Raw genomic sequence first — 22479 nt, 5'->3', positions numbered from 1 at the left:
CAAAATCCTTGTGCCGATACAACAGTTTTGAATTCATTGTTTTTGAGCTGACGTGATTAGTAAAGTCATAATTCAAGCAAAAAAACAAAACGTTCCCTGCAGTATATAACTAATTCCTAATATTACTTTTTTTCAACCTGTACCTGGATAAATGGATCAATTAACCTATTAAATGAATCTTTTTTTCTTTTAAGTTACGTTCAGTTTTTTTTGCCAGAATCGACCATTATGAGACCGAGTTTTAGCCACTGAAGGATCTAAACAGCCTCCTGCAGCACAAACCGCTGTCACAACAGTCAGGCTGAGTTTAGAGGCGTCGAGCGACGTTTTTATACTTTTTCATGCTTCTTTTGAGAGAAGTAAAGTTAATGTGTCTTTAAGACTTCGAGACCTGCAGATACCCTGAAAGGAAAAAAAAATAAAACCAACCACGATTGGTGTGTGTCTATTTTGTGGTATCTCCATGAATCCGAGCATCAACAGGAGCTCATTTCTACCTGGTTAAAATCTGTAATATTGTCTTTAATGTCACCTCGTACCCTGAATTAACATCAGACGAACTTGACGACTCAAGTTTAAAGGATCAGTTCACACAAAATCACAAAAAAAGAATCTCACTTACCTCAGTCTGGTGGTGTCTAACCATGCAGACAGTTTTGGTTTCTGTTGCCCAGGTTTTGAGAAACTATCAGTCTCTGAGATTTGTGCCCCCACCCTAATACAATGGAGGTAAACAGATATTTGTAACGGGTGCAAAATAAAACCATTGGAAAGACTAATAATAATTCACCTCCATTTTATTGGGGTGGGGGCGGAAATCTCAGAGACACGTGTGATGTCTCAAAACCTGGGAACACAAAACCAAAAAATTAAATTAAAACCGCAACCGACATATTTTCATTATCGATGAAATAATCGTTTGATCTGTAAAATTTTAGAAAATAGCAAAAAAAAAAAAACGTCCATCACAGTTTCTCAAAAACGGAGTTAAATGTCTCGTTTTGTGCAACCAGTAGTTTGTAAAGAGAGAGTTTTTTTTTTTTACCTCAAAATGACAAATGAAACGATTTTCAAAAGTTGCCGATTACTTTTGCTGATCAACTCATCGCTTCAGCTCTGGTCGGTGTGACTAAACAGTTAAAAAATAAAATAAAATAAAATAAAAATCGCACCGGAGAGAAAAACTGACAATGAAAAGAGAAGCTGTGGTCTCTATCTAAGACTAACTATTCTGCAATCTTCAACATGTTGCTCTAAGTTTTTCAGGCTTCAAGGAAGCTTTCCTGTCCTTTGGATTCATTTAAATTAAAGTTATACTGAAAGATGCTCAAGCCGTCTCTCAACGGATAAACATAAAAGGGGAAAACAAACGAAACAAAAAAATCAGCACTGTGCATAGTGATGAAAGTCCAGCAGCGCACGGAGTGGATGCATGTTCGACCACTTTTTATTCGCACGATTCAACAGATGTGAGATCCTGCACAAAAGTGTTTCAGCACTGCATCAAGAAGAAAAAACAAAAAACAACAAAAAAAACCAACAAAAACATACAATGTCGGAGAAATTGTATGATATTTACAATAGATGCATCACTATTACCACTTATACATTATGTACATATTAGTCTCTGGTTTACTATGACAGTAGTTACAGAATGAAACCCCTACGCACACATTACACTTCAGCTCTACAGGGAATTACAGTGCTTACAAAAATAACTGGCTGGACTACATTCACTCAACACAAATCAAGGTTAGGATGAAGATCATTACGTAGAAAGTCGCAGAATACTCATACTTGCTGTCGCACCTCCGGACATGTCCCATTCACAAGCCCTGGGAAAACAATGAAAACACTTTCCAAAAAAACAAAAACAAAAAACAAAAAGGTGCAGTTATGAAAAAAACAAAACAAAACAGCCTCCTGTTGTGTCTGTACAAGTCAAATCTGGTTTTTGGAGATGAGACCCAGAAGAAGAAGAAGAAGAAAAGCAGATGAAATAATCCCAAACTTTTTTTTTTTTTTGCGTCGTCAGTGTAAAATATGAAATTTTAAAAAAAGGACAAGAAATGTCTGTAACCTCAGTCTTCCTGGGAGGGGGGGAGAAAACAAAAAAGACAATCTCATTGCAGAGCCAAAAGAGAGAGACTGCTGATACTAACTTCAAAATGTTCGGCCTCATCGCTGCTGAGGCGAAAACCTGGCGTCTCCGGATTATTAACTTGCATCACGGATTAAAACGACCGACTTTTTGTGTTTATTTCCGTTCGGCCGACGCGCAAAATGTTCACCCGAGCCAACTGGGATTTAAGATGGTTTCAAATACGGTGGCCACTTCAGGACATTTCCGACTCAGCTTGTAAGGCTCATCTTAGTGTTACTACAACAGCCCCGGTTCAACCCCCGACCGACCTTGGGCTCATCCTTTTTCAGATATATGCACCGATCGCACGGATAGAGCAGGTACACGCGTAAGACCACGATGCAATTTTCCGGACCGAAGCTGGGAAAAGCGGGCACCCTCACGAGGAACCATGGGGTGACCCGAAAGGGTCACTGGACGACTACCGGGGCAGAGGATGGTGAAAAACTAAAGCCCGCTGCACAGAAGGATGATTATTTCTTGAACCTGTCTCGACCTCTTCAGACCTGTGAAATTCAAACTAAACCATCTGAGGAGGGGAAGAAAATTTAAACTGCACATGAACTAGAAATGCTACCTGTGACATGGAGGGGGGGGGTGTTACATGTACGGAGGTGGTGCCTTTTAAAAAATAAAAAAAAAGAACACAACTTCCTCCTACACTCCTTGTGAACCAGCCACACACACTGGCTGCAGCGCCGACCTAGGCCGCTAGTCACCGCCGAGCGGTCACTTCGCCGGAAACCTCAAGACGGTTGTACGACTGCACAGTTGGTCCCATGAGGATTTGGAACAAAAACAAAAACAAAAAAACAAAACCTTGTACTGACAGCACAGCGCTACGTCTGTTAGCACTGCAACTGATGATCACTTCCTTGATTCACTGACCGGGTCCATAAAATGTCAGAACATGGTGAAAAAGGCCCATCGTCATATCCCGAAGCCCAAAGAAATGTTACAAACGTGCCGGTTTCGTCTGACCAACGGTCCAGAACCCGAGAAATTCACCCTATAAATCACAAAAGGACGAAGACACACGACAGAACGTCGGTTCCAGCTGTTCTGGTCATTTTTCATGAAAAACGACAAACACTTGTTTCAATAACAAAAAGGTGGCGCGAGTTTTTTCCCCTCACAAATGCAGCGTAACTGTTTCAGCTCCAACGTCGACTACATTTTAGGTTTCCGAAGGACTTCAGCGCGTCAGCCTAATGGACTCTCGGGTCGTGACTCTCCAGTCACGGTAACTCGAACATGGGATTGGCATGACGGGCTGCGCACGCTCCAACGGGAGGCAGACTCTGTCCTGTTTACACTGCGCCGGGCTCCTGCTCGTGTCTCTGTGCGGTCGGGGATTCTGGCCTTCCTGCGGACACTCCGCGCCGACGCTCGGGTACACGGGCGGAGGTCGACTTTTGCTCCGCGCCGATCCTTCTTCCACACGGACGCGTGACGCGTCAGCGCTGAGAATTAAGCGCAGCTGGAGCGAACCGAGTCCGACGAACGCTGGAGGACCGACAGCACAGAGCTGAGCCCGACGTCCCCAACTGGCCGCGGTACTCTGGAGTTTCCTGAAGCCTCCTTGTAATGCTTTGTGAAGTGAAAACGAGACAAATTTAGCAAAATTTGAGTTACGAGGTGTTAGCCAGCGTGCCGTCAGCTCGTGTTAAAGTATTAAACAGGAAGCAGGGTGCAGTTCCGAGACTAAAAACCTCCTGAGGATTAAAAAAAAAAAAAAAAAAAACAAAAGTTGGTCTCTCTTTGAAAACCTCCGCTACAGATGAGCTACTCACTGACTTTAACCCCAATAAAAAGCCCGGCAAGTGACACTGAAAGGCCTTCAGATACCAGACAGCATGATGTGTGTATTTACACATAAAAATCTTCGTACCTCAGATTTCACATACTTCAGTGGGAAAAAAAAAACAAACAAACAGCACCTTAAGGTTTGGACTCAACACTCAACTTAGAAAAAAGGTTCAAGAGAATCGCTGTCATTCCTTCATTTATCTGGTTCGCTCACTGAGCAGAGCGCGTCAGAGACCAGAGACCTCTGAACCTCCCAGTAGTGTTTTTATGTCAGACGGCCGCTTAAGAGCGCTCTCAGCTCGGCTGAATGCTTTCTGCAATCCCTCGTTCTCCGGACAGGCAGGTAGATAAACGGTTTGTAGCGCCATCGTTCAACATCCTGATACACAAAAACAAAAAACTAAAAAACAAAAACAAAAAAAACCCCAAAAAACAAAACAAAAAAAATTGAAAATCTAAAGAGTAAGAACTGAGCTAAAACAACATAACAGGTTGTAAAATAGCAAACGCATGTCTACAGTTAAATGTAAGTTATGGCTACGAAGGAAAAGTAAAGAGGTCATGTGAGGCCTATCCATAGTGTCTTGGTGTTTGATATTACATCTGGCATATATATACTATATATAAAAATAAAAACAATCCATTTGGTAACCTGTTTGATGTCTTACACTATTCCAGTAATCATAATTTTGGTCTTTGATATACACATATATAGATATAACTATAAAACTCTGCTGTTCAAGATCATCCGTGTTGAGCGAGAGGGGGGTGGGGGTGACTGAGATTCAAGTTAGACAGCGACGCTGCCGCTCAGGACTACTTCTGGCTGGTTCAGTTTCTTTTCTGCAGTAACTAACTGGTTGCTCTTGTTATTAAAAAAAACAATAAAATCGAATAATCAAAACAAAGACAACAATAAAAACAAAACAACAACAAAAAAAAAAGACAGTCTGGTTGGTGGAAGAATGAGAGTTAGAATCCACTAGCCGAAGTTTCCTGACCTGTGCTCGCTCTGCTGCTTTTGTGCTTTACCACAGATGGTTCGCCCTCAGTGCAGACAAGACATAAAAATTAAAAATAAAAACGAGAATGTAAGCGGCGAGCTAGAGGTCGTTGCCGAGCATGTGAGAGATCAGCGGCTTTCCCTGATGACGAAGATGTACAGTGCCTTGGTTTTTGTGATCGTGAAGACATTACGTGGGGTTTGTACTTGTTCATGATCGAGGAAGCAGGTTTTCAGAGTCTAGTTTGGTCTTTTGGCTCTCTGAGGGGGTCAAAGGTCACTTCAGGCCTCTGCTGCTTTCCTCTTAGAGCCCTTTGTTTTGGCCTCGGCTCCTTCTGCCTTCCTGGGGCCTTTAGGAGGACGACCGACGATGGCGGCAGTAGTGGCGGTCGACGCAGTTGTCTCCAAGTCGACGTCCCGATCCTGGTCGTCTGCTCCCTCCAGCTCGTCGTGCTCCAGACAGCACAGCTGTCCTGTGGGAGGCCAGGGGCGCAGGGCCCCCTCCTGGTGAGCCTTGCAGAAGGAGTTGGGGCAGAGCTGGCAGAAGGCCTCAGAGTTTTTCCCGCAGACGTCACAGTGGTGCCAGGGGCAGTCCCAGCGGCCTGCGGGGGGGTGAGAATGAATAATTTGCTGATTATCGCTCTGTACGAAGTCAGAAAATAGTGGAAAAGGCCTTTTAGAATTCATTCAAATGCCTTGTTTTTGACCAACAGTCACAGAAAAACTCAAGGATATTCAATTTACTTGCAGAGCTTGAATCAGATTTCTATTTGGAATTTGAAAAACAATTTATCGTTTATTAAAATAGTTACTGATTGATTTTCTGTCAATCACCTAATAGATTAAATCGACTAATTGTTGCAGCATCTATTCGAACACAGCAAAAATACCAACAGGGAAAGAAACTATGAGAGAAATAAACAGCTGGAAACCAGAATTTAAAAAAAGTGAAAATTAATATGAGATTATATTGAGAAAGAATATTTTAGTACAGAGAGAGACACGCAAAACTTTGGTCAATATCTGAAAACGCACTTAGCTGGGTGGGCAGAAGGCTGCTGTAAAAACTGTTTAAAATCTTACCAGTTTAAAGGCTGGGATGCTGACTTTAAACAAGCCCTCTGAAAAAAAAGGCACCTGTGCTCCGGACACGCTCACTCAACTATAAACTATGCAGAAATTCAGTTCATTTGAAAATAAAATGAATTCAAAGTCTACAGCCGTCCTTCCACTTACACGTGGTCATTACTTGTCATTCTGCTTTCTGCGACGGCTGCAGCCGTTTTTTTTTTTGCGTTTCAGGTGTCTCTTACCAAAGGGCCTCTTGGTGAGGTTCAGGCAGGACAGGTGATACGCTTTGGTGCAGGTCTTCTTGTCACAGAGCACCAGCTGTCCTCCGTCTCCACAGCGGAAACACTCGTCCTCAGACTTCTTCTTCCCCTCGCTTTTCCTCTTTTTGTACTTCCTCTTCAGTCTCTTCCCCTTTGGCTCGGCTGTTTGGCCATTTGAGTTCTGCGGATGAGACGCCAAGTTGGAATCAATCTGAGCAACACACGGCGCGTTTCTCACGTTGTATATATGTATATTTAATTGAACTGGTTTTTTTAGTTAAGGGCGTAATTATTCTGAGAGACCATGAGACCAGTTCACTTTTTTTCCCAGTGTACCCGCTTTCCCAGATCCTGTCTGGACCACTTCAATTCCCAACTCAAGTCTTTCAAGACTGCTGGAAACACCTGGATGTGATGTGACACCATCCCGGTCCCACAGATCCACTGGAATAATTAGAATATTGTCCTAACACGACGGACCCAGAATTTATTATCCCACACTCACGCATGTATCTGTGGCCCAGAAACAGTAATATAGTCTACTTAATGTATCTATTTTCAACTTAAATCTGAACAAAACCCCGCAGCTCTGATTATAAAGCTCACCTTAGGACGATCACCAAGAAAACCGCTGCAGTTCGGGGCGCCGCAGCGACAGACGGTCTTCTCATTGCCGAGGCAGTCCAGGTTGTAGTTAAAGGTCAACTCGGTCCCTGCGACCCAAATAAAAGATAATGAATGCAAATAAACGAACATAAACATGATGAGCAGGCGGGACTTGGGTTGAAAGAACAAGTGCCCGTCTCATCTCTGTGAATTTGTCGTATACGTAATTATTGGAAAAGGAATGTGCCGACAAATACGCAGCGATCCAACTGATTTTCAATTCAGCCTCGTTTGAAACTCGTCTCACCCGCTGGGATGTCGCAGACGGCGAACAGGCCGACCCGTGTGTCACCGTTCACCGTCCACTTCTGCGTCTCACAGTTGGGCTGACAGCTGTGGTTCATGAAGCGAGAGTAGTTTCCCTTTGGACCGGCGTCAATGATCCGGTCCTTGAAAAACGAAACCACGGAGGCATTTGTGTTCAATATGTGAATAACATTACACATTATGATATTATGTGAATAAATTACAACTTCTGTATTACTCCCATCACACCACCATTTTGTTACTTTTATAGTAATATTGGTATTTGTATTTATATCTATATTAGCATTAAGAGAAGATCCCTTTGTGAGGATTCCACTGGCCACTGGTATTTGTAGTACTGACTACTGTAATGTTACAGTTGTCTGTCATGCAACATTCCCAATGCAGTACCACTTTGTTTCTCTAGCTCCCAGTAGAAATGGCACTGGTGCTGAGGAAACAGCACCCTGACAGACTGCGGAGCAAAAACCACCAGTCCCTCTGTGAGCATTATTATTAATCCAGATGTGGCTGGCACTCACCTTGTCAATGGTGAGCATATAGAAGTCGGTGATGTTGTTTTCCTGGGCGTACTTGATCCTCGCCCTGCACTCCTCCTCATCGATCAGCTCTCCGATATATTCATTCACAAACTCTCCCTGTTTGAGAAACGCTACCATCAGACCAGAGACCAGCGATGTCTTGATACTAGGAGTTTTCTGACCATCCAGGTATTTTTTTTTCTAAACGCAAGTTACTGGCAACAGTACCTATTAAAAAAAGTATTCACCATCCCTTGGCAGTTTTTATGTTTTACAGCACTAAATCAAAAGGGATTTAAAAGGGGACTTTTTTTAAAAAGCAAGAAAAAGACTTTCATGTCAAAATGAACACAGTGCCTATACTTTTGTTGGCACTGTTTATAAGCCGTATCCACTCTTTGCTGTAATACGTCACGCTACATTTCAATGAGCTGCCAGAAAGACATTTTTAAGCTTGTTAAACTCAAGAAATGTTTCCTATATAAAGATAAAGATATATTTGCCAATATTCGTTTTCTTTAAACTACCTGTAACATAAAAGAACAATTTTGATAATGTTCCCTTAAACAGTTGGGACCAAAAAGTACCAGACAGGACATTTTAAAGAAAGATAAAGAGCCTGAAATTATTACTATACACTCTGCTTGTGCTCATCCAGAAAACACAACCGAGATGTATTTAGCTCTTGTCCTTCAGACAAAAACATTAATCATGTTTTCAGAATTACTTGCCTTAATATACATAATAGAATTATTAACCTTTAATGAGGATGAAAATGGCATTTGGTTTTCTCGACACTGAACACATTAGCATGCGACATCATCTGCTCAAACTAAAACGCTGGTTTATGGCGTGAATGCCTCTCCTCTTACCTTCTTGATGTCCCGGAGGGAAACCAGGCCCCAGCCCTTGCCAGGCGTCTTGATGATCTTAGTCTCCGGGTAAAGACGTTTGGTGAAGTCCTGGTTACAGCAGCGCTCCCCGCTGGGACACACCTGAGGGTGGCACTCGTACTGCAGCATGCGGTTCAGACACTCAGACTCAAACCCACACGGCCTCTCGTCTGTCGGCTTGCAGTTACACTTGGGGATCTCAGAAATGTCTGCGGTGTAGACCTGAACCTTGCCGAAGGGTTTGTTGACCTGAAGAGGAGGGAAAAGAAAAAAACAAAACAAAAACAAAAGTAGAAACATAAGAGAAGTAATCATCAATGTAATGAAACATCAATAACAAAGCATAACATTTTAAAATGATGCTATACATCTATTCCAGAAAAGATGAAAAGTAAAATTTTAAGATTATCAGTAAACTCATTTCCCACCTTGATGAATTTGTATGGGGGTGGTTTTCGGCTGTTCTCTTGTGCTTCCTTGGCCTCTCGTTTCATTTTTATCTCCTTGAATCGAGCTTCAGCCTCCAACAGAGCTGAGGGAACAAAACAATGTAAAGGCTCATTACATTTCATTTCATCTGTGGAAACATTCATCTGAACATTTAGGTTAAGATGATGCTGCAATATACATTAAATCAACTGTTGTGAAATTTTACGAGCGGGTTTAAAACTACACAGATGTGTAGAAATTATACTGGGAGTAAATAATTTCTGGTGTTATTTTATTTTATGTCAAAACCTGAAATTCAAATTAGGACAGACATACTTTACTAGATTGTCTTGACTGACATCTACATTTTCGCATCCTAACTTTAAATGCTTATTTGGTTACGGCTGTATTCTTCACTTCTTTCGTTTGTTTTAATGACTAATCAACTGATTAAGGACATTGCCTCAGCCGAGAGCATTACCATTCTTAAAAACTTTGCCGATGCCAGTCCTCTGGTGCTTGCTGCCCCTGTCTCCCTCCATGTAGGGAAACACTCGGCCCTGGTGAGTCCAGAAGTAATCCTTGGAGCCGAAGAAGAAGACGGGAAACTCTCCGATCTCGTGGCGAAGGTGCTGTATGTTGGTGGGTATGTTTCGCGGGTGGTGTATCTCTGCAGGCCACCATCTGAGGAGAAGACAAGGCAGTATGACTTACAGTGTGTACTCAGGGTCTCACAGAACACGAAGGTACGGTACATTTTGGGTGAAATTAGAAAAAGAAACTAACGAAATCTTTACAGTTTCTCTCACCTGTACGTCCCTAGTTTGACCCAGATGATGTCTCTGTATTTCGGTTTCTTTCCGGCTCTGCAGTCGTTGCAGAACCAGCTCCCATCAGGCATAGCGATGTTCAGGCAGTCGGGGTGAAAAGCTGCTGGACAGGACTCGCAGCACAGCAGCTGCCCTCCTGCAGCACAGAGTGAAATCCAATTAAACCTGGAAGTCATTATAGATGGCTGTGGAATATTTTAGTGACAAGTCAGCAGCAGTGAAGCTGGAAAGTGAGTTGTAATTTATAGTTGAGTCATCTGTACGATGGTGAATGAAAAAAAAAAAAGAAAGAAAAAAAAAAAAGAGCACAATAAAGCGCAAATGTTTAGTCTGAGTAGCAGCCAAAATCGCTGCCATGTACCCACTCATTAGTCGACGCACATTGGTGTTCTGTGTGTGTTTCCCTTGTGAAGCTGAGTGGATTCATGGGGAGGTCTGATGCCGTGGCAATTTCCACAAGATGTTGCAATGATGGGAAAACTCTTAGCAGGTTAATATTAAAGTTAGCAAACAGCTGGCAGTTCTAGCTTTCTTTCTGTGTTTCAGTATGATCCACACACACACACACACACACACACACACACACACACACACAAAAAATTAACACCCTCATGACTTTACAGCTGTCTCCACAAAACTGGCTGTGATTTCAACGGAAAATTGAGTCTCAGGAACTGCTGGAGTTCAGCGTTTCCCCAGGTATTTACAGCAGGAGCAGCAGCAGCAGCGGCATGTGTGATTAATAGCTCCACATCCACTCAAGTACAGCTTTAGTGCAGTTGTCAGTGCCAAAAATAATTTTTATCTAGAACATCTAGAAAATCTACAACCATTTTAACTTCACCCAACTCCTACTGTAAAGCTATTAATTCATATTAAAGTATGGACTGCTGCAAAGTTTGAGAGCGGAATTGGGCCATTTCTCCTGAAATAAAGACCACCTCTGTTAACACAAAAAAAAATACACTTCATGAAATAAAACATTAACAATAAGGGGAAAAAAGCAGAAGTGCAATTAAACACAGCATATTGCCATGATCTTTTTTGCGTGCAGCTATTTTTTTATGCTTTATCTACTAACTATACTGGTCACGAGCAGATATGTGTTAATATCCCGTTAGCTTATCAACACTGCCAATTAATTTCCTGAGGGAAACCCTGTCAATAAAGGCCTGGACACACAAGTCAGATTTTTCTCCCGGTTGTCCCTGTTCAAAGTCAACGAGCGCTGAGAATCATCGGTGGCAATCGTCAGCCTAAATATGCACGCAAGCAAAGACGTAAAGAAGGAAATGAGGAAAACGTATACATAGATTTAAATAAGTGCAAGAGGAGCATCAAAGACTTTTGCCAATTGTGTGGAAGACTCATTTCTATTAAAAAAAAAAAAAAAAAAGCCACTTAAAGATCAAACTGAATGGAAGTTTAGTATAAAACTTGCCATTTTATGAGTTAAATTTGGTTGTAGCAGCACAATAGCCTTAAATAACTGTGCTGTGGTTTCATAGCTGGTTGGTCAAGCGGACAACAAATTATTATATGGCTACTGGTAGTCTTCCATGGCTAGACCCATCTCCACAGCGCTGTGTCAGTGCTGGAGAATGGTTTGGCTGCACCTATTATCATTCTGCTATAGAGGAAAATAAATGCACTTGCTTGTTTGTATTTCTTTAAACGTATCACAATCGTCTTGGGCGGCGCTAAGCCCAGGATGCAGCGACAGCGGCCCTGCAAAACAGTGTTTGGGGGGGGGCTTGTTTTGGTGGAACATTTGCACACGGGGAGGCGATCACTGTCGTTAAAATGGCTAATTCCCCGCAAAGAAAACGCCACAAAAAAAAAAAACAGTGAAAGACTTATGTCAACCGTTTGATTGCTCGATGTCACAAACTTGCCTTTTTCAGTATGAAGGCTTCTAGCTGGGAGGTTGTTGTCATTTCCCATAGCAAAAAGGGATTTTGAAAACGGGTAACGGGCAGATAGTGGAAGGGGAGGAGAAAGCCACGCTAGACATGCGGCCAACAGCAGGCTTATACCCACAGTCTACATCTGGTGAGTCAGACTGGGCTACTGGTGACTGCCCTCCCTGTAGGCGAGAGAGGAGAAGAGGCAAACCTTTGGAGCAGACGAAACACCAGCTGACGTTGACATGACTGTGGTGGCTGTAGCCCTTCTTGGCGTGGAAGTGGTTGGTGCAGATAATGGCGGTGTTGGTGATCATCTCACTGCCTGCAGCCACACATGGGTCACCGACATGGTACGCTACCGGGCAGCGTAGGCAACGCATCAGCCTACCTGCAACATGGAGAGCAAGACAAACACCAGATTACACAGATATACCCGTACATCACCTAACTAACCAAAAATGCCTACCATACAGAAGTACCCCTGAGCACAAAAGAAAAAGGATCCCTTTGTAAAGATGGTAACTGATGCATCTCCAATATTTGTGGTGGGTAATTTCCGCTATTGTACCATTCATTTGAAAGTCTATCTGTAGCCTTTGGATATTTTTCCATTATACTGCCATTAGCTTTTGTCCTCACTCTTGTTGGGGATTACCCAGATTAGTCACCAACTGGCAATGAAGGATGTCTGCGTTTTGTTTCATTAGTGCCTTGTTGTCATTGTCACTAGATCAAATGTTTTAATCTGACCATGCCACAAGCATCCTAGGCAGATAAAGCAAAGAGGAGAAACTGTCTTCATTGAGTTCAAGGCTCCAGAAGAGGACCTGAAGCCCCCCACAGCAGCCTGAAAGGCACAAAATAACACTCTACAAACAAATTCTATTACTACAGCTTGCCTCTCTTTTCATGCTTGTAACTCCAGTAACACATGAAGTATGAAGAAGAACTTTATTGTCAGACCAACACCCAAGCACCTTGGGCAAAACGCATTGGTCTTTATACCACCGAGTGTAGCTCTACTGAACTATCAAGTTAAATTGATTTTTTTTTTTTTAAATTAGCAAAAACCAGTATTATTAAAAATTTTATTTTTGAATTTCTCAAAAACTTCTCTGGCCACTGAACAGTAAACAATGTCTTTCTTTATACTAAACATATCTGTTCTGAAACTCTTTAAATGTCAAAGTTCTTAACTCGTATGGATGATGAAGTTTCCTTTACAGTTATTACAATGGACAGCTGACTCAAAATATTCCTTCCCACACAGCTTTAAATAAGCCTAGATAAAATTCCAAGCTTTGGTCGGATGTTCAGCAAGCCCGGATTCAACAATTTATTTGCAACATCCTGATATCAGTACAGTACATCTCAAACTGCACCAGCTAAAAGAATTTGATCCTTTACAGAGGCCAGAACTGAACTCATGTCTCAGGAATAAATGTACCCCTAAATGTAAAGGAATCTTAACAGTGGAAAGTAATGTGTAGTGTTGCGGTTTCTCACCCTTGGTGGACTTTTGCTTGGTGCGGCAGCTGTAGTGGCAGCTCAGGCATGTGTGCAGTGGGCAGCGGAAGCCCTTGTTGTCGAACAAGGTGAGCGGGTTGAGGCGGACGCACGCCTCATGATAAAACTTGCCGCACTGTGGGACGTGGCAGCGACGCACTTCGCCCTCTGACTGCTTACAGGTGAAACACGAGTGAATTCCTGAGAAAAGACACAGCAAGGGAAGAAATGTTGAACAGCGGCAATTACAACCATGCCACTAACATTTACTTCTTTTATCACAATAAAAGCTACTACCAACTCTCACTGTTCCACTACTACCACTCTCTCTGTCCATACTAAAAAGCTGTGTGCATCAGGGGTTAACTCATAATACAATGCTGTCATGTTAACTTTCCCATAATAACAATAATAATAAGGTAATTCATCAAGAATAACTGACATGATTTCATTGACTAAATTATTTATAGATAAGTCAAAAAGAAAAATAGATTAACCCAAACCAAAAGTCATTATTAGCTGTGAATGAAAGGGACCTACTTATATGGCCCTTGAGGTAAAAATTTGATCCAATTGAGTTATGCTTTGTTACAGTCAAGAACTTAATGAAGGGCAGCAAGAGGTCGCTTATAACATAAAGTAACTGCCCAGTGGCTGTTTCTGGGACAAAATGTGAACTTCTCACCTGTGCTGCACTCCCGACACAGCAGCTTGTCATCGGGTTTGAAGGAAAGACCCAGACAGTGGAGGTGAAACATCCCACAACATTGGCCTTCACAGGGCACTAAGTCCTCACCCGCCTGCTCACACATCTGCAGGGAAGCACGCACACACACACACACACACACACGCACACACACAAAGATCAAAACATATGCAGAGATTCAGACATGTCAGTGCCTGCTATGATAAGTAAGAGATCAGAAAATCACACGGAAATATGGAGAAGTAGAGCAGTTATCAACCTCGAACAAAGTGTGAAGAAGCACAAACATTTACAGCTAAAAATATTTCTATTCCACACACAATTACAAAAAGGATGGAGACTTGTTTCACCAACCATGTTTGTTTATAAAACACACTTCATTTCACCACGACACATTTGTATTTAGAAACAAATGAAGCAAGAGTTTGTTGTTTAAATTCAAATTAATACAGGCAGACCTACCTGGCAGACAAACTCTTTCTTCCGTTCGCCCTTCTTTGTCCCGTCTAAGCTGTCGCTCGGAGAATCAGGACGTCCTTCACTCCCAGAGCCCTGCAGCAAACAACGTGTGTTGAACTTTGAATAAGACAATGGCAATCAATAACACGTCTGCAGCCATACATTTGTGCAAAGATGATGCACAATCAACTGAAGCTTATTTATTTCCTTCACACCTCAGTGATGAAGGAAACTAATTACAACTGCCAATGTGACTTTGTTACTTGAAGAGCTCTACTACCAAGTGGAAAATGGATGAGAGGCTTTTAAAGCTAACCAGTTCTTTATACTTTAAAAAATTACTTTAAAAATTATGGTTTAGGACTTGTACCATTGATAAGAAGGTTGTGTAATTTAAGTCAATACCACCTGAGGTTATGGTTTAGGACTTGTACCATTGATAATAAGGTTGTGTAATTTAAGTCAATACCACCTGAGGTTATTCCCTCTTACCTCAGGATCAGGACATGGGGAGGACCTCCTCTTCTTTGCCTTAGCAGGCGTGGCCGGGTTCTCTCCATCCTGTTTGCTTTTCCTCCTACGCTTTGGTTTCTCTGCATCTTGGTCATCTGTGTACAGTCAAAATGTTTGAACTATAATTACCAAGTACTGCAGGGCCACAATAAAGCAGCTAAGTTGACAGTGGGGTTTACAGAGGAAATCCCAGAGGTGTGAATTTAAAAGAGAAGCCCAGAGTAATGTGCTTTTTTACCAGTGAGAAGATCTTTTGACTTTTTCTGTCGTCTCTTGGTTTCTTTGTCAGTTTTCTTCCTTCTTCTCCACTTTTTGTCCGTTCCTTCTGACATCGAGGCCTGAGAAGGTAAAATCTCAATCAGTGTGTGGACTTGATGAAGAGAGAAATCGAGTTCTTATTCCAAAGTGCTCAATGTCCACTTTAGGCACAAAAGTGTGTCTGGCATTCCATATTTAAAAATTCTTCTTTTGCATCAAACATCAATTTTGTCAGGCCTTTACTTTAAAAGCAAATAATTTAAACTCTCCACACTGAGGTCTTCTTCGATGACAACCATTACTATTCGAGTACAGGTGCAGTTTTGCGTTTGACGTAACATCACACCAGATGGAAACTCACCTGTTTTTCAGCATCTTTGCTCATTTTGCATCTCTTTTTAGGCTGCTGATCCTTGTCAACTGCAGCGTCTGTTAGCTGCCTTTTAGAGGTCTTCTTTCGCTCTCTCTTCACTGAAGTCAAAAATGTTTAAAAAATTAATCATCTTAATTCGGCTTTGAATTAGACAATTTTATCTGCTGTTATTGGTTTGAACAGGAAATTGTGACAATATTTTCAGGCTTAGAGTAGTTTGAGGATTGATGTAAAACCTTGTTGTAAAACATACCCACCAACATACATCACCCTGTGATGGGTCCCTAACTCAGCCAAAGAAAATACTAGACGGGCCAAAATAAATTGTCACACTCAGCTTCAAGAAGAAATATTCTCCTGAGCTTTGGTTCGCTTAAATGAGACAATCTCTACCTTTCGCAATACTAGATAAATATTAAACTGACAACTGACTCACCTGAGGAATCAGTCCTCCGCTCTGCAGGAGTCTCTCTCTTTTGCCTTTTCTTCACTTTGTCAACTATGACAGCAAAAAGCTCTTTTCAAATTAAATTCATTTAACAAATCTACATGGATGTATCAAATTAAGTACAGATGAGGATCAAATTATGCGTTACTTGTTGGAAAGCACTGATTCCAGTACTTTTATCAGCTCTTATTTTAAGTTTCCTTTGCCATATAAAATTGAATAGGAACAAGAATCCAATGGCCATTAAAATTTGGTTTTTCTACATGATTAGCTGTGTGAATGGGATCTTGGTTATACGTGACAAAAAACCCCCAACAACCATTAAACAGCATTTTGGATAAATTATATGCATTTCTGTGGTTCAGTACTATTGGGGATAAACAGCTTACTTGGATTTAGCAGTCTCACAACAGAAATGTACCATTTCTCTAGAATCAGAGATGGAAATTCTTAAATACGCAGGCCACATAAAGTAGGGAATTCCACAATATTCCACCAACTTCACTATTTTACTAGCCACATATGGCAATTTAAAGCAGGAGATTCCGCAGCTCTGATAAACACATACCAGCCACGGCCAGATATAGCCAGCCATTGACTGATGGCTAGAGTTGATTTAGCGGTTTCAACTTTCAACCAACCTGGAACTGAAACTGGAAGAGAGACAGGCTCCGAATCATCATCTGTCAAAGAAACCAGCTTTGATTTCCTTTTCTTCACGGGGTCAGAAGAGTCGGCCATTGCGGATTTTTTCCTTCTCCTCACTGTCTTGTTCGGAGACTGAGCCTGTTTGGGTCTTCTCTTTTTCTTCTGCGGTATGCTTGATTCAGCTTGTATAACTGGTTGAGCAGTGTTGGGATCCTGTGAGGAAAACAACCAAATGTATTTAATGATGCTATCCAAAGTTAAAGGTTTTCTCAGGCTGTTTAAGTATGATCATGATATGATCTTATTAGGGTTTTAAAACTCTTTCCACTCCAAAATGTTTTGTATTTTCAACCCGATTTGAAGAATTTACAAATATTAAAATTATATTTAAAGTTAAAATACGGACTGAGTTGCCGGTCAATATGATTGTCTGCTCTGCAAGATGTCTCAGTACTTGAAGATAATTCTTCACAACACCAGCTGTAAGTCTGAGGATGATTCAGTAACTAAGGCACATTAAAGCCATTTACATTGCTTCGTAATCACTCTTGCTTTATCTGATTTTAGAATTTTTCAAGACTTGTAAAATATTACATTTATCATTCATAAATGTTCTTACTTTCCAAACTTGTGTAGGAACTAGATCAGCAAGAACTAATCGATTAGTCAAACAATGGAAAAACAATCTTTTTATCAATCGTTTAAGTCATTTTAAAGCAGAAACTCCAATCCCTCTCTGGGGTCAGTTTATTTAAAGCAAGGAGTCGCTGCTTCTGTTTTACAAGATTGTAAACTGAATATCATTGGGATTTGATCTGCAGGCGTCACCCTGAGCTCTGGAAAACTGAAGGATATTTTACTATTATCTGAAATTTAACAGGCCAAATGATTAATCAAAAAAGTAATCATCAGAATAATTTATAAGGAGAATAATCGTTAACCCTAGCAACGTCTGCAAGAAAAGAACTTAAAAAAATGATGCCTGACAGAAGCCTTCCTCTGATAATGCATTTTAGTTACTTATCCTAACCTGTAAGGCTGGCTGCAGGTAAAGCTTTTTTTTTTTTTTTGGAAGAAACTGTTTTTCAATTGGAAATTATTTAGATGGCCTTTGCCCCTCTTCCACCATTCGCTCTGGGTGCTTGTTTCTTTTTCCCTGCTGAAGTGCTGTCTTGGAACTGGGAGGCGGCTGTGGGTTCGTTGGCAGGGCCTACCAGCAGGGAAGGGAGATCTGGGCTGAGCCGTGACTCCGTTTCCTGGTTCATCTCATCACTCTGCTTTGGTTTCAACTTCTCCAGGATGTGGGGGTTCAGATGAGGCCCGTCATCATCATATAAAAATGCAAAGTTCACCATGCGCTCATCCAGCGACATGCTGAGGGCCTCCTTGGCCTGAATGACGCCCATGTTCCACTGTGCCTGGAGTTTACGGGGTACAGAGGGAGCCGGCTACATGACACAAGGAGAAAACAGCAGGGTTACACTACATATTACAAAAAGACAATATAGTAGTGATGTTTAATCAATGTGTAGAACCAGGAGAGTTGGAGAGTTGCCAACAAACATGACAAGAATTATTTACATAAATGTATATATTGTAAAAAATTAGTCCTTTCTTGTTTGTTGGTATTGGTGAAAACAGAATAAAACTGTGATTAGACTGGCTGCTCCTATAATGGGATTGAATTTATGGGGGGGAAAAAAATTTGGAAAAAAAAAATCAAAATCAAATTTAACAACTTGTGAACCAAGTTGCAAGATATATTCTGGTATTTACCTGTTAAACTAACCATTTGGCTCTTCTGCAACTTTCTAGAAATTTAATGGCGAGAGGGAACCTTGTGTAAAACATTTTAAAAAGAAGACATGCAATGTTTTGATGTTGCAACGTTTCTGAGCCAAGTCTTTCCAATCAACAGCACACCACATCCCCTACAGGGCCAATACGCAAGGGCCTCACAAAGAAAAAGAAGCCGATTTACCTTTTTGTGAATAATGCGGGAGGCTGCTTGTTTGTTGCCCTGGCTAAGCTCCTGGTATTGATCCTCCCCAGTGAAAGACACCATGTTCTTCTCAAAGATGTAGCCTCTCTCTGGGGCATCTCCAAAATACTGCACATGGTAAAGGAGGCCTGACCTGCTATTGGCTGCTACAAAAACAAAAAACCGGAACAAACAAATAAATAAAAATACTGAAATTAAATGGTTTAAAAAAAATGGAAATCTGTCCCATATACTAGCACAGATATAACAATAGTTAATGTGTAATGTAAGTAGTATTGTATAATGTAATTAAGTGATTCCTCAACCTTTAACTTGACAGCATATCACTTAAAGCCAAATTAGAATGAAGCAGGTGGTTGTTAGTGTATCTCACCTTTCTGTTTCTGTTTGAAGTGACTGCTGAATTCCGGGTCTGTGGTCACCATGCAAGGCCACCAGGGGTATCCCGAAACCTTTGTCCAAACCAAATCACCAACAGAGAAACGGATCAGCAAAGGAGACTCTTCTGTAGCCTCCTCCTCTGTCAACTCTGGGATGAGATCATGCTGGAGAAGAGAAAGAAGAATCAATTAATCAATAGATAAAACAGAGACTAATCAATGTTCCGAAACTTTTCGCCTCCTAAAATCAATTACTTTCCCTACACGCTATTTCAGACACAAACACTTCACTGCCAGTTTGTATTCCTGTAAATATTGGCAAACAACTGAACACATCCAATACATTGGGGCAAAATCTCTGCAGCTCTGAATTGGGTTTAAAAACTTACACATGTTCCATCAGTTTAACATTTTCTAAGTCTATGTGGAAACTTTTTCTACTTTATATTTAGTATCAACTTCCCCAAAATAAGTGCACAAAAATTTGAATGTCAATAGATAAAACTAATTCTATAATCACTTTGACTTCAGCTGTCCATAGGTGGCCTGGTACTGTTTGGTCATATTTATGTGTATGGTCCTTTTGTCTTAGTACTACCCATCAGCATAACCGTAGTACATTATTGTATTAATGTTTGTCTTTAAACCAGTATTAGCTAGGCATATTTCAGTGTATTGTATTGTAGTAATCTGCCAGAGGCAAGTTATAGCTTAAAAAAAAACAAACAAACAAACATCCAGCTATTGTTACTTAAAAGCAGGAAAAAAGAGCAAAACCTCATCAGCTGCTCCGGTTCCATCTACAGCATCTGTGTGGTCAAGTTGCTCCATAGGGATGACAGAGGAACCGAGTTTTAGTTGAGGTTTTGGTTTGTGAGGTCTCCCCCTCCTTTTCTTCACGTCCTGTCTCTTCTCAGGTCCAGATATAGTACCTTCAGTGGACAAGGCCAAACTGGTCCCATTGGCACAGCATGGTTCAAACAGCGGCTGCTTAACCACCTGGGGTATTGTCACCTTCAGCTCATGCTCCGTATGAGGAGTGCAATTGTGCTGATGGGTGCCATTCGTAGCAGGGGCTTCGGCACCCTTAAGCATAGGTGGCTCTGGAGCACAAAGCTTGGGCAGCGTGTCTTGGTCCCCATTCAGCACACGGGAGGTGAGGTCTTTGAGCCTCTCGTGGCTGTGGTTGTTATGACTGTGGCCAGCCATCTTCTGAAGGACACCGTCTTGTAGTGTGGCAGCCAGCTGGGCAGCAGCTTTGTCCATTAGCAGAGCAGGGTCACTGCTCATGTCCCCCCGGCCTTTCCGTACACTGAGGGACTCTGGCGGCTGCTTCATGCTGATCGGGTTGGCTGGTTCGGGCATTGAAGGCAGAGAGCTACCTTTAGTGTCCATCCCATCTAACCCCCTCCAGGCTCACTGAGCTACAGAACAGGGAGCACACAGAAACTTCTTATTCCACAAGTTCAGGCAAAAATCATCAACAACATCATGCAGTCATTTTTTGATGCTCTTCCTTCTTGCAATTTGTAAAATGGCATTCTTGGATATGAATCCTATGAGCATAACGTTACACATTTTACAAAATGGCACTCACTTGCTCCAGCGAAGCATGAACAGAGACACTGGAGGACAGAGAGGGCTGCACCTGTCACGGAATGTTCTAGCCGCGTTGTTTTGGATGTTTTTATAAAGATAAGCGAGCAACTCGATTGACCACAAGTCTGAAGCAACAATACCTCAGTATAGTAAACGAATACTGATACCTCAGTGAAATCAAAACCTATACGTTGATCACAACTAATGTGAAAGAGGTCAAGTCAAACCCATTCTCGATTACCTCCATGCATACAAACCAAAACCACCGGGCGGGCGGAAAACCTCTTACCGCGACAATTTCAAGTTGGCTTTCTCCGGGAAAAGGACTAGCTAGCTGCTAGCTGCCTCCCGTGGCAAAGCGGTAAGGAGAAGGCAGGCTTGCAGGCTGCACCGCACGCAGCGAGTGCCCAATGAGTGGGTGGCTGACCGTGCCGCGTAACCACCGCATCACCGGCTAGAAAAGCCGCGGAAATGGAAGCAGCTGACAAGTCGGAGTAATGCTACTACAGTGCGAATAAATGTATCCCGCTTCAGTTAAAAGCTAACATGTTACATTGCTGTTTGAGTTAGTTTGGTTGTTTTTTCGGTTGCAACAGAACGACAGGACGACTGAGCTTACCTCGTTAACGCAAGCGTTTGTAGGAGCCCTTCGTTCGTTTTAAAGTAAACTGTTACGTTAAAGCGCTCCGCTGGCCAACGTAAAGTGCCCACTTTTGCCACTTTTACCCGACAATGTCATGCACGAAACGGGCCCCGACTATAATCCGAAGCGGAAGCCACGATGTGGGAATCTCATGGATTCCAGCTATGGACAAGCGGACAAGCATTTCCCCATAGCGTACAACCGCATCTCTGTCAGTGCAACAGTCAGCCATTACGCCGCATTCCAGCAAATAGACAAAGCCGCCACCCAAAAGCCAAATGCAATTAACCGACCAACTCGCTATCCTACCCGACAAAAACAAATATGTGAATAAATAAACAGGTGCATGACTGGAGGATTGCGGTAGCTTGATTAAATTGTTTTGCTATTGTTTCACTAATATACTCAATTTGCAGGCGCCATGACAGCTCGTTTCAAAAAAAAGCTAACCGTGCTAGCCGAAGCTAACAAGCATACCATTGAAGCCAAGTCAAACTGCACATTTAACGTTAGCACAGTTAGCTAGCTTGCTAGCTAGCAGGCAGGTCCTCTCTTGCTAAAATGGATGGTCGGCCCGAACAAGTGTACTTGCGAAAACTCATACCGGCTAATACCCCCGGGGCTGACAATAACATGAAAGACCGTTTCTTTGTAGTTACCTGTTGAATCTCCTGTCGGTGGTTAAAGGGAGAAAATGTCCGTATTCATCCTGTAAAACGGAGGCTTTCATTCAAATCGAATCAAAAGCTTGCGGGAAACTCAAACTCTCCGGCCAACCAGCGCGAAAAATACTCACTTCCGATTGGTCGGGAGCGGAGAGAGGATCCAACCGGTCCTTTCAAAAAACCAACCGTAGGAAGTAGCTGACCCCGGTGTCTCCCGTCTGTTTTCACACCGTTTCTCGTAGTTTCTAGGTTACTTTCTAATCCTTAGGGGTTTACGGCCACGATGTGTGTATGTTTATTTGTTTCTTACCAACAATAATGTAAATGGGCCGTTGCTAATATGTCGACTAAAAGCAAATTTTGTGTCGCCGTTATAATTGGTTTTCCCTGAAGTACGGCACGATTACAGTAGAAAAAGTGAAATACGAAAAGCAAAAGCGGTATTTCCCCACATCAGAATACCCCCATTTAATACAGGGT

General features: G+C 42.0%; 1 protein-coding gene across 3 annotated transcripts; it reads right to left on the bottom strand.

Moving 5' to 3' along the window:
• Positions 1-1413: 1413 nt before the first annotated feature.
• nsd2 (nuclear receptor binding SET domain protein 2) lies at positions 1414-22119 on the bottom strand. Of its 3 annotated transcripts, XR_005708267.1 has the most exons (24): positions 21994-22119; positions 19870-20516; positions 19086-19257; positions 18692-18858; positions 17925-18158; positions 16704-16923; positions 16051-16113; positions 15603-15712; positions 15222-15321; positions 14963-15078; positions 14474-14563; positions 13991-14117; positions 13306-13506; positions 12008-12187; positions 9872-10028; positions 9544-9746; positions 9062-9165; positions 8613-8882; positions 7741-7857; positions 7200-7341; positions 6893-6999; positions 6269-6467; positions 3315-5557; positions 1414-2716 (listed from the first exon to the last, which is right to left on the bottom strand). XR_005708267.1 is itself a non-coding variant. In XM_040137740.1 (23 exons), the coding sequence occupies exons 2-23, from the start codon at positions 20485-20487 to the stop codon at positions 5238-5240; spliced, it is 4017 nt and encodes a 1338-aa protein (XP_039993674.1). In that variant the 5' UTR covers positions 20488-20516; positions 21994-22119; the 3' UTR covers positions 1414-5237. The 3 variants fall into 3 exon arrangements, 2 of the variants coding, with proteins under 2 accessions (XP_039993674.1, XP_039993675.1); XM_040137740.1 differs by having other exon boundaries at positions 1414-5557; XM_040137741.1 differs by lacking the exon at positions 16051-16113 and having other exon boundaries at positions 1414-5557.
• Between the last annotated feature and the right edge of the window lie 360 nt (positions 22120-22479).

The sequence above is a fragment of the Xiphias gladius genome, chromosome 10, assembly GCF_016859285.1.
Source record: "Xiphias gladius isolate SHS-SW01 ecotype Sanya breed wild chromosome 10, ASM1685928v1, whole genome shotgun sequence".
NCBI lineage: Eukaryota > Metazoa > Chordata > Actinopteri > Istiophoriformes > Xiphiidae > Xiphias > Xiphias gladius.
This window is presented reverse-complemented; position numbering and strand designations above follow the sequence as displayed.